Genomic DNA, 17,916 nt, shown 5'->3' on the forward strand with positions numbered 1-17,916 from the left:
TAGGGAACATCTCTGTGCAGCTGCTGAAATGGCTCTCAGCGAACATAAGTGGCACTTTCAGCTCCTGGCACCCGCTTGCCTTTTCCCAAACGTTTCAAACACAACGCCACCGCTAAACCCCAGATGTACTTAGAGAGAGAGAAGATAAAAAAGCTTGTTTTAATTACATTTCAGACAAAAAATTGCAGTGGAAAGTCTCATCGGAAGAGATTAGATAATCTGAAAGTTTAATGAATACAATGAATATGTGGGGGAGATCGAGTAATCACAATTATCTCGTCTGCAGGATGGAGGAAGTTTTGTCTGTAATGACGGATAAATATCAGATAAAATTATTATTATGAGACACGACTGCTTTTTAAAAAGAGCCAATTGAATCCCACTGTCCCGATTCCAACAAATTCAATGTTAGACGGACATGTAACATTTCTCTTTTACCAGCCTTCATCTATAGACGGTTTAAGGAAATGTATAATAGTATAATAGTATATTTCCCGACCATTCAGTCAGCTGTCTGTTTCAGGCCATAATCTGACTCCATGTGGGGGATAATCTAATGTCAGAGCACAGAGGATGCAGTCTGCCGCCACAGAGTTTCATGAGTCAGGCCGATACACAACTACAGACATGCACACACGTAAACAATACAGCATCAGCGCCACTTAAAGTGACAAAACATTGTATATTTCAAAATAAAGTTGATATATTACGAAAATTCTGTTGTAATATTACGATAAAAAAGTTGAATAAAATTGTAATCTTACAATGGAAATGTGTTAATACAATGAAAATAAAGTCATAATTGTAGGCTGATGTTTTTTTTTATATATATATATCCTCATAATGTTATGGGTTTTATTTTCTATTAATATTAAAAGTGTTACTGTCAAAAACTCTTCAAATGGCCCAAACATTCCGTCGGACACGTAATATAAATAATCTATAAATAACAATCACACATATGTGAACTCATCTTCAACATTTCGTTGCCTGTCAACATTTGAGGATCTCTCTTTTTTTTTTTTATGTCGCTGTCAGAAATATAAATCACACATAAGACACACAAAGAGCCTGAAGCGGTGACAGCTCGGCCAATAAAAAACCTGTTTACCTGCTATAAGATGGCAGATCAGACACGTGCGCGCTCACACACACACACACGCACACACACGCACACACACGCACACACACGCTTGCCACAGATAGCATATCAGCACAGTGAGATTGAAGCAAACAAAAGGATCATAACAGTGAGATGGATAAACAGAGGGACAGAGCAGAACATTGAGTCATATCCACACACTTCTCTATCTTTTGTTTAGCTATTTCCTTTTGTTATTTTTCTCTTTGTGATTTGAAGTTCTCTTTAGATGCCAATACAATTTCAGTTTTGGTCTACAGGCTATAATTTGGTTCCCCTGTTATAAGGAGACATTTGGTTCCTGCGGGACTGTGATTCCGCAGCTGTCGGCTGATACTTGTCTCTCCTTTTTAAAAACTTTGCTTCGCTTCTTTGTGTCTGCGTCTTGTTTTTGTTTTCAGTTTGGTGTCAAGAAGATGGATCTTGTTTGGGGGAAAGTAAAAGTCGGAAATTAATCATGATCTGTCCGAATACAGATGGACGACAGACGACGGAGAGAGATGTGAAGGGAATTTGAAACTGAATATGAAATGAGATTACTGTGTCCAAAAGTCTTCTGTTAAACTCTGGAGAGGAAGACGGAGAACGACAGAGGCAAACGAAGCAGCACAAAGAAGGAGGGACAGTAGTGTTTGGTGTGTGTCTGTGTGTGTCTGCGTGTGTGTGTGTAGTCTGGTCACATCAGTCTGCCTGTGATGGATGACAAAGCAGGCTCTGGCTGAAAGAGATGAAGAGACAGGCGGAGAAGAAAGATGAAGGAGCAGCGATAAATAGCAAATGAACAGCAGAAACGGAGAGAGGGAATTATACAGTAAATGCCTTCCATGTCTTGAAAGGAAAAATATATTACAATGAATATCACTGAGACGTGATTCTGTATTGAACGCCATACCAGACGAGGGGGGGGGGGGGGGCATAAAAGACCAAGTGAAGGGTAAATGAGAGATGGAAGAGGAGAGAATAGCTATTAGCATGTGATTGGGAGGATGAGTAGAGGACACAAAACAGGAGTCTAATTGCCTGACTAATTGGAGTCTTTGTTTCCAGCTTCCCTGCTTTGGGCTGAGCAGATAGAGACAGACAAAGGAGGCTGACTGGGCTGGATAACACCAGACAGGACAATACTGTGGGACAGTGTCACGGCTGCCCAGAGTCTGCTGGATCTGAAGGATGAAATATTTATTTGGCACCAAACATATGGAGACTTTTTCTTCTTCTTTTTTTTTTGGTTACTGCTGAGAGACAAAACCCTTTCACAAGCATCACAAAGGAGAAGTGTGTGGCTGTGGGTTTGTCTAAAAAATACAAAAGCTTGGGTGCACAACATCCTGAAGACTGACAGACAGCTGACACACACACACACACACAGAGATGCACACAAACATAGGGGAGTTGCAGATGGGTAAGCACCCTCCCATTTTCTCAAATGAAAATGGCTTCAATGTGTGGTTAGGATGTGTGTATTCACTTTGTACTTAATTTCTTATTTTGACACTAAAAAGAAAAGTTTGAAAGACGTGGTTTGGAATCATGTATTTTTTTCAGGGGGGGTTTTGGTTTGGATTGATGTTGGGCCCCCAGGACCCTTATGCCGTGCGGCCCCCAAAATCTCTTGACACGCTCCTGCACAAACACACTCACACAGTCTATGTCACTAACCTGGTTTGCAGTGAGCAGAATGAAGAGGCATGGAGACTCTCTGTTATTCTAACTTCATCTCACCATCTCCTTTCTGCCCGCTGGCTACAACAATTCCCAGATTCTACTTTTCCACTATCTGCTCTCCTCCTCCTCCTCCTAGATTTCTCATTAATGCTATCTGACTTGTCACTCTGCCCCGTGTCGTTCAGCCTCTCTCGCCCGACTCCTTCCTCCTCCAATACCCACAGGTGGCCTTTGAATAAAAGACGGTGTTCGGCGAGCGCTCTCGTCTAAATTACATTAATGATAGCGGTGTTTAGGGCTGCCCCAAGGAGATGCACGAACGTCACTCTCTTCCCAACGCTCTCTCTCTCTTTCTCCCCTCTTCACTCCACTTCTCATGCGTTCCACTAATCCATCAGAGAGCTATCACGCTGCTCTTCCCTGCAGCCTCAATAAATCCTCTTTCTTCCATCTCCCCCTCTGCTCCCATCTCCCACCCCTCTCCTTTATCCCCCTGCTCATCCTCCCTCTCTTCCCCTGTCCCCTCTCTCTCTCTCTCCCCAACACTTCTCACAATGTCTCCTCTCCCTCTGTCTACTATTCCCCTCATATGTAATTATCTAAGGTAGCGATACAACAATATATCCACATCATCTTTTTCTCACTTTACTTTGGTGCTATCACTCCTAACGCTCTGCAGGGCCTGAATGCGTGGACATGTCAAGGAAAAATTTATTTATAGCCTCTTACAATGCCTTGCTCTCCTGGGGTTTGTGTATTTGTGCTGCACTGACACACATCAGAGCAAAGTAAAAATACAACTGTCACATTGGCTCAAGGTCAAACGATACTCCATGAGTTTAAATGTTTAATTCTTCATTTCTGTTTTATTGCTACATCACTCGATGTGCAATGCCCCTGACAAGCTGCTGTAACACAATAATTTCCCCATTTGGGATCAAAAAAGTCCATCTATCTATCTATCTATCTATCTATCTATCTATCTATCTATCTATCTATCCATCCATCTATCCATCCATCCATCTATCCATCCATCCATCCCAACTAATTAGCCAAAAAAATAAAACTATGAAGAATAACCCTGACCATAGTCTGTACTTTTTTTTTTCTGTGCCAACAAATTCTGAGAGAAGAAACCAAACCATGGACTCATCCAACAAGTATCGTCTGTGCTGCCAAATCCTGATATATTTTATGACTCTTAGAATTCCATTGTCAAAATCTTGTTGGAAAACATCAATGAGACACAACTTTGCAGAAGCTGGAAGGTTCCCATGGGAACTGCATTTTATTTTGAGCAAATTCAACATATAAAACCCTGGTGCTGCAAACTCTTACTGAATCACCAAATACATAGAAAGAAAAGTTATAATATAATATAATGGACAGTTTTTTAAAAAACTTTTTCAGTATTAATCAATGGTCTTGATCAATATTGCATAAATCAACAAACTCTAATGTCAGGAGTGTTTGGGGATTTTAGCTGTTGGACCATTTGACGTATGGAGAACTACTGCAGGTGGAACATACTTTAAGGATATTTGGTTTTGGTCTATAAATGTATAATATCTCCAGCCACTAAGGATTTCTCATCCAGAACAATAACACAAGTTTGCTGATGAAGCAGAGTGGGATCATGGGATACGTTGTTCTCACCACCATTCCCGATGAAAATCCACCCGATGTGACTCAGGCACAACTCAGGTTCACGGAGGAGGTAATGTACTAAAGTTTTATTCATGTCTTGCAGCAAACATAAATAAATTATGAGCGACCAATATACACAGTAGAAGGAAAAAACAGACGACAGGCTAACTAGCTAACTGGCTAACTGTGTTTTTCCTTCGTCGTTTGCTCCAGAAGTTATATTACTACTGGTTAAACTGACACAATTAAAGGTAAACCAAAATTAAATGTTCCATCACCTTGAATAAAAGCAGGGATTTCTCTTATTTCTCAAATACTTAACATATTCGACAAAGGTTGTTTTTAGACTTTGTAGTGAGGAACTGTGACACATCATATCTTGGATGATAAATAATAATTTTCACAATGATTAACTCATTTGAGTTGTTTGAATCTTTGAACCATGAAAGTTTGTGTATAACAAGTGAGCCTGTTTATGTTTCCAGGACGCGTCTACATCCTGGATCATGACCAAGTCACTTACCAACCAGCTCACATATCTGCAGATGCTCAGACTGAAATTTCTGTGTTTTCCTCAAACTGAGCTGACCCTCCGTCATCATTACTGTCTCCAATCACATTTGGCCAGAAGCAGCCCGGTGTTACAGTTTCGGCAGTAATACTAATGCATTACTGCCAGTCAAGTATCCACTACCACAGAGTTTGACAGCTGAAGAAATGTGCATCAACACCCCAAAGACACCCTGATTAAATATAAGCCCCCACACACACATGCATGAACTCTTCCACACACACACAAACAAAGATTTGAGTCTCAGCGGGCTGTCATCACTCATAAAAACAGATGGCGGAGTAAAGGCCCGAAGGGAAGAAAGTGGGACAGAGAAGTCATTGCAACCTCCCTGTGAAAAGCTTCGTTCTCACTCAGCTGCTGCAGCGCATCAGCCCATTACCTTGAGTGAGGAGAGATTAGCATTAAGGTTGGTATTTAAAGTCGAACACGATTAGACACACACAGAGACACGGACTCACACGCACATGTACATGAACACATGGTGTAAATATGATGAGTCAGTGCAGGTGCAACATTCAGCTCGTGCCCGTGCTCCATCGGTGTTCCTGTGATGTCACGGGTGCAAGTGCTCTCTGGAAATGTTCGAGCCTCCACGCGGTGCTTAAGTGATTCAATTAAAGATACACGGAGATCTCTGTGAGATAACCGGTCATTCTTCACCAGGTTTCCCTCATTGTTGCTGGGAGAGGCTCCGTCAAATCTCCCCTATACCAACTATTATTGGCATCTGGAGGTTTTCTGTTAAGTCATGTGAAAACTAGTGGTTTGAAGTAAATAGAGGAGGAAAAAAGACAACTTAAAAAGTAAGAAGGCATAAACAGCAAGAACACACATCAGTGCCCTCCTCCTCACGCAGCAGCCATTTTCAATTTTAGCCGATATACCAGAAGGTTACCCTCGTGTTTGGAAACTCCTCCAGAGAAGGTGCATGCAGGTTAATGCTAAAACTGAAGAAACGCAGGCGTCGTTTAATTGACTTCCGCTTCAACCTTGATGCCAATTTTTTTTCTTGAACCTCACCCTCGCCATGCTGATGAGAATCCGCCAGTGCTCATTAGTGCCCGATATCTCTCCAACAACATTTCCTCTAATCTTCATCCGACTGTCAGTCACTTCCCAGCCTGAGCAGTTCAAAAGACTCGAAATACTCGACGTCAGACGCGTTGTCAGACCTCAGACTAGCGCAGGATGCAACACGCGCCGTTCGGTTTGTAGAATTTCAACAAATGTCAATCTCCCCGGTGTTGTCTCCAACGCCGGGGGCTCTGGTAGCTGTGTCAGAGAGTGGAGATAGTGTTGACAGGGTTATCTGGGTTCCTCCTCTGACTATCTCACTGTCACTTATCAAGCTGCTGTGACAGCACACAGACAAACGATCACTTCACAGGTATGAGAGGAGGCGCAGACAAAAAGTTAAGACGGACACTTTTAAACCGACACATGGTTTTATTTTGAAAGTCACATCAACAGATTCTAGGAGCATCAGAAACAAGTAAGTTTTCTGTGTCTTACTTTCTTTACTTTGAAAGTTCTAAGGTTTATTTTTAAATGCACAAAGAGGCTGTAGCCTTTTGTGGGGGGGCGATGACTCACAGTGTGAACTAGAATACTCAGTGGAGCACGAACCTCCACCAAGCAGCCCCCTTAAAAAAACACATTTAAATCCACAAGATCTGGATTCCTGTTTGAGTCCTCGCCCACTTACACGAACTCGTAGATATCAGCTCCCTGACGATGCCTGATTCTGTCTTGAATCGTTCCCTGTAAAATCTGTGCAAATGTCAAAAAGCAAACCTATATCACACTTTCAATTCCTGGATCCGCCCCATCGTCCAGATCCATCCCCAAAATCAATGGGTTCTTTCTCAGCCCACGTTCTATCCTTCCATCCAGTTTAGTGAAAGTCAGAGTAGTTCATCCTGCTAATAAACAAACCGACAGACAGGAACAAAAACATAACCGTCTTGGCGGAGGGACTGAATCAATTCTTGTCTCTGCATGGATTAATTGTTTAGACAAGAAAAGAGTAAATCACAATTTCCCAAACTCCAAAGTGAAGTCTCCCATCTGCATCTTTTTTGTCCGACCTATAGTACGATCCAAAACTCAAAGATTATTTCATTTAATGTGAAATAAAACAGAAAATATCAATAGCAGCAACCGTCACATAAAGAAACAGCAAATGTTTTGTTTTTGCACTCAATCAAAAAAACTTCTTAACTGGTGATTAGTTGATCGAACAATCAACTGTTTCTTGAATGTTTCTGTCCTTGTGTTTATTGTAGAAATGTTATGAATGGGCAAGCCAGCGTCTGGTGCCACAAATATTGTTGATGTGTTCACATCAATATAGACAAAGAGTTTTATTGAGATGGAGCCACAAAGAACTGAAGAAAGGGTTTTGTGAAAGCTGAAAGAAAGAAGCTGAGGTTGGAGAAAGAGAGAAGGTAAAAGAGACAAATAGTCTCCATCCTCAACTTTTCAGAATTAGAACATGTGCAAAACTATTTCTCCTCCACACACACTCACACTCACACACACACAAACTAAACAAAGTGAGTCATTGCCTCCAGGTGGTTTCTCTAACAGCTGCATGGTTCCAACCCTCCCCGACCATCCCACCCTCTAAATTACCGCTGTGGACGGACGTTCACACGTCACAGCAACAGAAGCGCTTCGCCCCAGTGGTGGAGAGGAAAACGTATTTGAAGCAAAGCATAACTTTTGTCAATCTTTGGCCTTTTCACACCTCTTACAGTTTTATATTCAGTCATAAAATGTAACGGCTATTATGGCCTGATTAGGACTGATGGAATAGACAAAAGAGGGTTTGCTGTGTCAGCAAAGGAGCAAGTGGAGCAATTTATTCAATCTGGGGAGGCAAAGTTATGGTTCGATACCCGACTGTGTGTGTCTGAGCCCCAGCGATCATGTGAGTATATGGGAGCAGCTTCTATCTGTGAACATTTTACTGTTTTCAACCAAAGACAAAAACACTTAGTTAAAGCATTACTGGTCCACACTGAGTCGTTCCAGTCCAACTCCTCCCTGGTCGATCGGAGCAAACTAACAGACAGAGCTGTTCCTCACAGAGCTCAAGTGTTTGAGTCAAAAGTTCAGTCGTACAAAATGACTTATTTAAACCCACAGACTGCTGCTTTGTTTGAGTTTCACTTTTTAGCCAGACTCGGGATCGAATTATTTGAGGAGGCTTCGCTCCGTGTAATGATCTCTCCCTTTTCATCCCGCTGCTCTGTGCTGTGCTTTCATTATCATCATTATTGGCTCAATTTCTCATACGGGGTTAATGAGAGGTGCCAGTTTACTCTGAGGGGAGATTTCACCGTCAGGTCTAAAATGGAGCCTTTAGTTACGGAGGAGCAAACAGGATTATTGAGAATAGCAGCCCTCAAGTTTAATTATCCGAATGTTAAATGGACTGTATTTCTGTTATTTATCAGGATGACGCCAAAAACTACTGGTGGGATTACGAGTAAACTGGTGGAGGGATGAACGCGGTATGTGTGAGGGAGGAACCAGTTCAGTGATGGTGTGAATTCGGATAAGCACACAGATCCATTCAGGGAGTTTTTCACTCTAATTTAAAAACAATAAAAAAATAATAATAATTCATGGATCTAGCTATAAAAAACTAAGCGTAGGCATATTTAAATGGATGATATTTAGAAGTTTGTACGATTTGGTGCAGATTCAAATAGTGATTGTTGTGGAGGTATGTGGTATTCTAGTTTCTATATATTGTCTGTACAGTGTTTGATGTCATTAACATCAAGAGTTCAGATTTGTAGAAATGCAGCGACTTTGTTATTGTTTGCTGCTGTTTCTCTGAGGAAGGACCCCCCCCCCCAGCAGCATTATTCTACTTTAGTCCTTTCAAACAACCAGGTGCCCATGACAGGCCACACACAAACTGTATATACACTACGGTTGTGTTTGCTGGTTTCAATAGCCTCCAACAGATAAGTGAAGTGTTTCAAGTGAACTCCATCATTCCCTGACAATAAGATTCAACCCTGCGGCAGCCATTAGTCACTGTTCACTCAGCTCTAGTCAGCTCCAATGAACCGTGGCGTAAAAATAACCACAGTCCAAAGCGTGAAGAAGAAAAGAAAGAATGAAATAAACAAACCTAGCTAGAGTGGGAGTGTCTGTTGTGTTTCCTTCTGCTCTCCTATGTTCAATTGCATTTCTGTGGGCTGCTCTCTGTTCTGCTCTGCACCATTCAACCATTTTACTGTGGCTCTGTCCCATTTCATCCTGTTCCGGGCCCAATATGATAATATGTGGAAACAGTTGCACATTAAGTGTGAGAGCTGTTTTAAACTGTGGCTTTGATCAAGGCTCTGAGTGTAGCTGTGGTGGAGTGGAGTCTGTAAATAGGCTCAAATGGCCCTGAACTTATGCTCCAAAAACAAATTGCACAAGTGGATCAAGTCACCAAGGGCCGCAGCCTTCTGCGCAATGACTAATAATTCTCACTGTTGCTTTCCATTTACAAACCGACAGTAATATTCCAGCAGTAAAGAGTTCATTTCACTTTGCTCAGTTATTACATGATATTTATTTTAACAGGCTTACAAATGTTTCAAATTATCAGGTGATAAAATCTTTCTAATGACTGATTATTACTGCTGATCACGCGCTCTGATGTATTATTATACTTCTTTTTTTTTCCAAAAATGATATAATGTTCTGTTCTCCGGTGCTAATTTGCTCATTTCAAATCCATCCCAGCTCATTTGAAGGATACAATTTCAAGAATGCATGACTGTTAATCCTGCTGCACACGCAATTGGCCACGCTCAAGAGCACATCGGGCCCCGCTATAAACAGGTTGTGTGCGATGGTGTGTGAGGGATGCGTGTCGCACTGCGCGGAGAAAAAAAAAGAAGAAAAGAAATAAAGTGCTTCTGCTTTTGGATGTTTCAATAGAGTCATTAGATGCAGAGAGGAGTTTCAAGAGGCACGGTGCTGAACAAACACACTGCACATTAATTCACAGAGGCATGTGTTTATATTCACCCGCTAAAAATTATGTTTTCCTGTGAATTCTATAACGCACGCCCACGCACAGAAACATCAAACCAGATTTCAGCTAATTATCTTAATCTCAACTTTCATGCAGTCTTTGACGGATTCGCCCTAAAGCCTGTGATAACGTGTAGCTATGGAAGTAAAAAAGAAAGTTGACATCACGTCATTAGCCCTATCGCCTCCTGAAACCTCAGCATTTTCCCCAACCGTTTCATCTCTGGTGCACCACATTTCATGACCTGACAGTGGGATCGTGAATCACTTCACAGTTCAAGGTAGACATTTCACATGTGCGTAACTTGATATCGCTGTTGTTTCAGATCTCAGCGGGACAGAGAGCATACAGAAGCATGTTCTCTGCAGCAGCTCCCTTTGAGTTGGCTGGTTTATGACCGAGAGCATGCGACACGTGCAGAAAAGAGTTTCTGTGCGAACACAAAACACTTAAACGCACACCCATCCACACTAAAAGACACGGTAACAGATCAGGAAACATGCATTGCCACGACCGACGCTCTCCGCCACGCAGCCTTTTCAATGTTCCCAGCCATATTCAAGGCCTGGCTATGCTTTTGTTGTCTTGTTATTGTCGGAGAACACAAGATGCTTGTCAGACAGGAAGAGAAAATTGAAGAAAAGAAACTTTCCACCTCCTCCTCCTCGTTCGTCTTTTGTCATCTCTCTGCGCTCCCTTGAAGTCTGCTGCGCCTGCTGTGCCAACCAGACCCCGCTAATGCTATGCACTGACAAACACACGCCAATAGGTCCTGGCCTTTATTAAACCCCTTTATGTCATTCACAAATTTTCATTCATTACATGTCTGTTGCAGGATGTGCAACAGATGTGTGGTTTTTAATGAGCAGCGAGGATTTCCTTGTTGTTCACTCCTTCTCAAAATGACACGTAATAATGCACAAACATCTATGATGAGGGTGAGGGGACACATAACGGCACCTGGGAACAATGAAATGTAGAATGAATTAATGTGAAGCAAGGGCTTGATAGTATGTGCAGTAAGCATGTTTGCTTAGCAACACCGTGTCTGTGTGAGAAACACGTAACATACAGTTCATTCTGCATGTGGCCACTGGGATGTGTTCCCATTAGGTTACGGTTTCAAAGACGACACACCTCAAACACGTTTACACGCCTGCTCCACACGTCTATTAATACTGCTGCTATCTGCTGCTGCTGCTGCTGCTGTCACCTCTGCATCACAAGCTGGTTCATGAAGTAAAGTTTATCACTTGGAACATATATTTCATCATCTTTATAAAGTGTGTTGAAGCAGAATCGTACCATGACAATACATCACATCACGTTCTTGTTCACTTTTTAGATAAAGTTCAAACAAGTCTGTTTTTGAGGCTCTGATGTCAAATGATGCACAACCGTAGACTTTTACAAAGATGGACGACGTGTCTCCACTTCCTCCAACTATTAACAATTGAACTGAAGTCAAACTACCCCGGATACGACCGCCGCCATCTTTTGGAGCGAGGTCCCAACGATCGCCAGGCAATCAGGAAGTTTTTAAAAAACAAACTTACCAGGAAATGAACACGAACAAATATCAGTGTGATAAGAACCGTGACAAAAAAAAGAATTTAATGTGGACTTTGGTTTTTTATTTGGGTCCATGCCCCACCCAATAACATGGAGAGGGCGGGATGTATGACTAATACTGCCAGCAGGTGGCAACCAAGATGCACTGGATTCACTTTTAGGGAGCTTTCTTATCTTTATATAAAGTCTTTGTACAATAAGTAAAGCACAGTAATATCTGACCTTGAAAATGATGTTGTATCTGGGATCCACAGTTTAACTGCAAAAACTGTTTTTCCTCCTCATTGTCATCAAATTTGTACCATTTAGAATTACTAAAATATTCTTCACCAAATACGTGTGTGTGTGTGTGTGTGTGTGTGTGTGTGTGTGTGTGAATAATTTAAGCAGCACTCTACAGCTTATTTCATCCAATCAGGCAAATGTGGGAGCCCAGAGGAATAGGAGCACTGTTTTTAGGATCTCTTGCTGCATAATCACATAGACTTAACAATGACTTCAGAAGCAAACTGGCTGCAGATCAGTGCTCACATCAAAAGCTGCTTTTATGCAGCAGCTCCCAGCAATTAGGGAGAGACGTGTTGAATCCGTCAGGACTGGATTGGTTCTCATCTTGCATTTAGAGATTGAGAGGCCTTACAACTGCTCTGGTCCTCCACACCTGATGAGTCCGTCTATTTATGATAGCTGACACATTCAGCGGGGTCCCAAAGTCTGAGACCACTTCCCCATTCGAGTGATTGTACACAAGAGAGACTCCCTGAACACTTGAGTCATCGATTCCCTTCTGCATGTGAGCAGGAAACATCTTTTTGAGGCTGTTATGTTATAAAAGAGGCAACTATTTAACATATGGAGACGCATTACCATTTACAGCTATAAGACCGAAGTCGAACAAGATGCTCTGGAGCTGTGTACTTGTCAACTTACATGCTAACAGGGTTTCTTTTTACACACAGCAGAGCAAATAAAAAATAAACAACCTGGCTTGAGAGTGAAATAAATAACTGTCCCGTTGAGAAATGTGTGTAGTTGTCACAGGTACTTACTGCACAGACTTGGAGGACTGGGACCTGAACTTGCTGAACTCGCCTGGAGCGGTCCACTCTGTTCCCAGCTGCAACACACAAGACAAGAGGCCCAGATCAGAGAGGGTGTGAGAGAAGGAGAGCGAGGGGGTGCACAGAGTGCCAGAGCAAGGGATAAAAACAGTACGAGAAATGTTGAGGTGCACCAAAATCTTGGAAATCGATTCAGCAGTTTTCGGATTTATGGGCGTCCACTGGTGAAGGAGCGACCAGCTGATTGTGGATGCTTCAAAATCCCCGATCACTTCCAACGCACCTCTTTTACACCAAAATGAGTGGGTATACGCAGGTTTTGGGGTAAACCTGCAAATCACCACTGATCAGTGGAAAAGAGGCGACAGAGAGTGACAGGATATTATTCCCCAAAGCAACATGAAGAGACAATGCAGGAGTCAAGTTCAGATTGACACAGTGATCAAACAGACAAGAGCTAATGGACAAAAACAGACAGAAAACGAGAAAGAGCGACTCCCTGCCAACACTGGCTCTAAGAAGCTGGCTCATCGAGGGCCCTCAGGCCTCCGGCTTTGGCCCCGCGGTCGAATCAGTGCCCATTCATTTCCTCAGCAAGCCAACGCAGCTAATTAAGGCCCCCTGCTGCTGCTGATCCAGAATGAAAGAATAAGGCTAAGATCACAGTGGGCATGCCTCTAATTGTTTGTGTTGGCCACACGTCTCCGTTTGAAACCGGTCAGAAGACATTGAGGGAGCGACAGATCACAAGAGTCTTTCAGCTTGTAAATAGCTGCTGATCCTCACTCTGGGTACCGCAGTGTTTTCACAGCGGAGCAGCACACACAGCAACACACACCTACAGCATAATGACACACACATATGAAATGGCACATAATACAATGGCACCTCTGAGCATGTTCGCTGGCATGTGAAGAGAGCTGCGACGAGGGGAAAAACAACTCAAAAACACGCAGTAATGTCAGTCCAAAATCAACCAGGCCCCTGGCAGCGCTAAAGCCTTTGGAGTCTCGGTGAAGCAGTTGGCTCGACAGGAGGAGGGACACAATGTGCGCTACTGTGCCTTCGCTCTGAAGCCCACAGCGTGCTGCTGCTCGTAGTCCACACAGGGCACAACGGGCTTCACATCTATTCCTCCTCCGGCACAGAAGAAAAAAGAGTAGGAGTAAAATCACTGGAAAGGAATATTGGAACTAGCTCATCCAGCTCCCACAGTTTAATTTCACAAAGTTAGCTTTCAAGATGAAAAGGTTTCTTTCAAATCCTTTAAATGTGTGTATTGACTTCAGAAATGATTTTCCTATTATTAATATTTGACACTGCCAGAAGTCGACTGGAGAGCTTCAAAAACTTAAGCCTACAAGTTCTTAACTCACATTTATGGATGTTAAATTGTGGCAAATCTGCAGAATCTGAAACACCAACAAAAATAATCAAATTTTGTGTTTCGAGTGGCGGAAACATACGAGTTGGACTTGAACGATATTCAAGGGGCTCAGAGATTTTGGACATGATAATTATCTGCATCAGTCCCGACACTTCCTACACAATATGCGAGTTGACTTGATCTTGGGCTGTGACCCTTTTCTTCTTTATAAATACATGACACGTGTAACTCGTTTAACTCCTGGACTCCGTTAACTTTTCATTACGTTTACTTCAGCTCCTCCTGACGTGTGACAGGAAAGTGTGAAACGCTGCAAACTCTCATTTCAGCTCGTGTCTCTCAAAAGAATCAGGAAGACACCTTCACTGAAACTTAAATAACTTATCAAATATAACAAATCGTAGGTGAATGACGCAGGCACCTGCAGCAGAACTTTGAAATCTTTCAAAGCAGAAGAAGGACAACAACAAAAAAAAAACTGTCTGGGATTTTAAACTTGTGAATATAAATGAGAAACTTGAAAATGTCTCTAATGTCTCGCTGTACGTACATGTTTATATTCTGTCTGTGAGTGAATTGCTTTTTCCTGAAAGGGCTGTTGTTCAGCAGATGAAAAAGAGAGTGATCACTGCAGCAGGCGGCATCGCAAAAATATTCATCTCTTATCTACTGCCGACGCTCAAGACAGCAAATCTTTCTTCTATTTTTTTTTTTTAAATAAGTAAAAGGAATCTGCGTGCAGGCATAAACATGATCATTTCATTTGTTTGCACAGTAAATATGAATTCATAAGAGGAATGACGCTGCAGCAAACAGTGGCAGCAAAAGGAAGCTTATCTAAGAGTGGATATGAAGTTAAATGTCATGTGGATAAGAATACTATTTAAAATGTTGATGCCTTTTATACAGGAGAAATTAAAGTGACCTTTAAACCTCGACTTTCTAATTAAAATCAATCATGTTGTGTAATATACGTGACACAATTTGTGCAAATGGTTGAGACTCATGTTAAGACTTATGGCATATGTCCCATGATGAAGTAAAATTACACTAGAGTGTGTCATTATAGTCCAATAGTCTGACACCACTTCCCCAGACTGGGAGTCCACTGAGCACACACCCTACACACAGACATGACGTCCCACTAAACGATGAGTCACTGCTGGTTGGGAGCAGCATCTCCTCCTCCACCAGGAGGTAAATCAGACGGCAAGCAGCCAAGTGGCCATGAGGAGCACACACACACACACACACACACACACACACACACACACACACACACACACACACACACACACACACACACACACACACACACACACACACACACACAAGCAGTTTCATAGGTCACCTTTTGGGAAACTTATATTAATTTCCTGGAGACTTACCCTAACCTGCACCACTGACCCCAAAACTGATTTTTACTAATTGGGGACAAAAGTTGTGTCCCCAATTAGTAAAAAGTGACTGTTATTTAAACTGAAATGTAGCCCAGGTACCACACACACACAAACATTGTGGGTCAAGATTTGGAGGAATTACTCACATTTCTATGAATTCAGTTTTTTTCTCTACTCTCTTTTTAATAGACATCATAAACATCTGACCGGTGGTATCACTTCACAGAGCTGTATTCTTTTTCTCACTCTGCCTTGCCTATAGTGTGATTGCTCCATTGACCTTGAACTAAGTTCTACCTGTTACAATAGACTGCACTCACTTTGTCTCTTCACAGTTTTCTAGCTGTACATAATAACACATAACATCTACACACATGCTACGAGAACAGAGTTGTTGTCAAAGCCACATTATCAAGAGGTGGATATACAGCTGGTACAGTTACAATCGAAACGTAGCTGCCACAAGAACAGAAGCAGATAAAGGCGTGCTGTGATGAATCACCCATCGCAAACAGGTTTAAAATCATAATCTTTGGGGCGTCCATTTATACATTTTGAATTTTGTGCTATTTATTATTTTTCCGACTGAAAAAAACAACAGAGAGCAGCAGACACTTTGCGGAGGCAAGCATGATTAACGGTACTGATGGTTGTGTCACAGGAAGCCATGACATTGTGACAGTGAACCTCTGAGCACAATATCACGGAACCTGTTCTTTTTCTTTTCTTGTTAAAGATGAGGAGAAAACAGTTGTTTTGTTTTCAGATGGCGCATCACTGTGAAACAAAGCGTAGAAGAAAAAACCTTATCCTGGGTTGTGAAATAACGCCTGTTACCAGCACAACGACAAAGTCTCGTCTGTCTGAAAATGAGCCGCGGCTGTTGCCGTGGAGTCGGGTATCGATTACATCTCTCTCATCCAGTTTCCTGTCTGCGTCTTCGTGGCTGCATTATGGAGCAGACAGAAGAGGTATCACAGCACAAATGATACACGAGTGCCTGCACGTGTCAGTGCACAAACAAACACATGCTCTCACACACACACACACACACACACACACACAGAACACAGAGCACTTGCATACGTGTGCTTTGTCATGAGACTCTCGATATCAGACGGAGTCAGTGGGAAGCTCAGCGGGAGCTGTCTGGACATTCTGATTGAAGGAAAATCTCATTAGAGATTAGCTGTGAGGCAAAAAGTATGTTGAGCGCTGAGGCCTGACAATAGATGATCCTCGCTGACACTGAGAACGTTAATATGTGCACAGCAGGATCAGGGAGAGTGGTTTTATTACAAGCTCCTCCTGAAACACTCCGACCAGCTGGTGTGTGAGGAATGGAACAGAAGAACTATTACTCTGTGAGAATCAGGATTACAGCACTGTCTTTATAGTATGTGTGTGTGTGTTTGTGTATATGTATGTGAGAAATACTAATGTCATTATTTTTAGTAAAGTTCCCTGTGGTCACAGTGAAGTCGAACTTTAACCCTTTACTTCCAAATTCTAATCAGCTCATCACTGAGTCCTAATGGACGTTACCACCGAGGAGCTTCTGAGATACTGTGCTCGTAAGAGCGGGACGGACGTGAGGTCACAGTGACCTTGACCCCTGACAACGAAAATCAAATCAATTCATATTTTAGTCCGAGCAAACGTTTGTGACGGATGTGAAGAAATTCCAGTTCCAAACGTCCTCAAGCTAAAAAGAGAAACTACACCATGTTCACTGTAGATGTTCTGAGATTAAGACCACAGAAATTCACAATATAAAGAGATATAGGCTTTTATGCTTGACTGCTTTGTTAGGATTTATTATTTAGTCATTATATGTATATACTGTATAAAACCATGTATTTGGAAACTACCGACATGCTGTTGAAAGGCGTCGACCCGGACAAACAAGCCTTTACCTTTCTCACCCTCATTTTTCCAGAGGTGGAGATACTGTAGCACAGTGTGGTTACTACATCATTACTCATTTACACATAAAATTACAAGCTATTATCTATTTATTATTCAGAGCTCTGAGTAATTATGAGGATTTAAACAGCACAGAGAAAAGTTTTCGACCTCTTTTTAGAGCTGAAGTACTTAAAAAACAGCCTTGGCAGTAAACCCTCTTTTCAGATTAGTACGGATTTACCTGTTTTAGTCATAAAATCTGTGATATGCGAGGACATCACTACACGCTGTGCTGCATATGAAATTTATAAAAAATGCAGTAAACAGTATTTCAGCGGAATAACATTTCTTGTAAGACTTCTTTTTCCCAGACAGATGGGTCACATAATGAGGATCGGAGTCCCAAGTTTTATTTGTCTCTGAAGACAGAGGAGGCAGCGAGGCCTGTCCGTCAGCCACCGGCAGAATGAATGATCCCTGGCCACGGCGCTCGCTCCCCTGCCGTTCTCTA

The 17,916-nt window shown here is 42.2% G+C and overlaps 1 protein-coding gene across 1 annotated transcript in view; it reads right to left on the minus strand.

The window, feature by feature from the left end:
* The window catches only part of b4galnt4a (beta-1,4-N-acetyl-galactosaminyl transferase 4a), a 129,543-nt gene that overhangs the window by 22,482 nt on the left and 89,145 nt on the right, over positions 1–17,916 (minus strand). The window contains exon 7 of the mRNA XM_069528359.1: positions 12,699–12,766. Within this exon, the coding sequence (XP_069384460.1) occupies positions 12,699–12,766 (68 nt within the window). The remainder of the gene's footprint in view (positions 1–12,698; positions 12,767–17,916) is intronic.

Source organism: Paralichthys olivaceus, chromosome 7, assembly GCF_024713975.1.
Source record: "Paralichthys olivaceus isolate ysfri-2021 chromosome 7, ASM2471397v2, whole genome shotgun sequence".
Lineage (NCBI taxonomy): Eukaryota > Metazoa > Chordata > Actinopteri > Pleuronectiformes > Paralichthyidae > Paralichthys > Paralichthys olivaceus.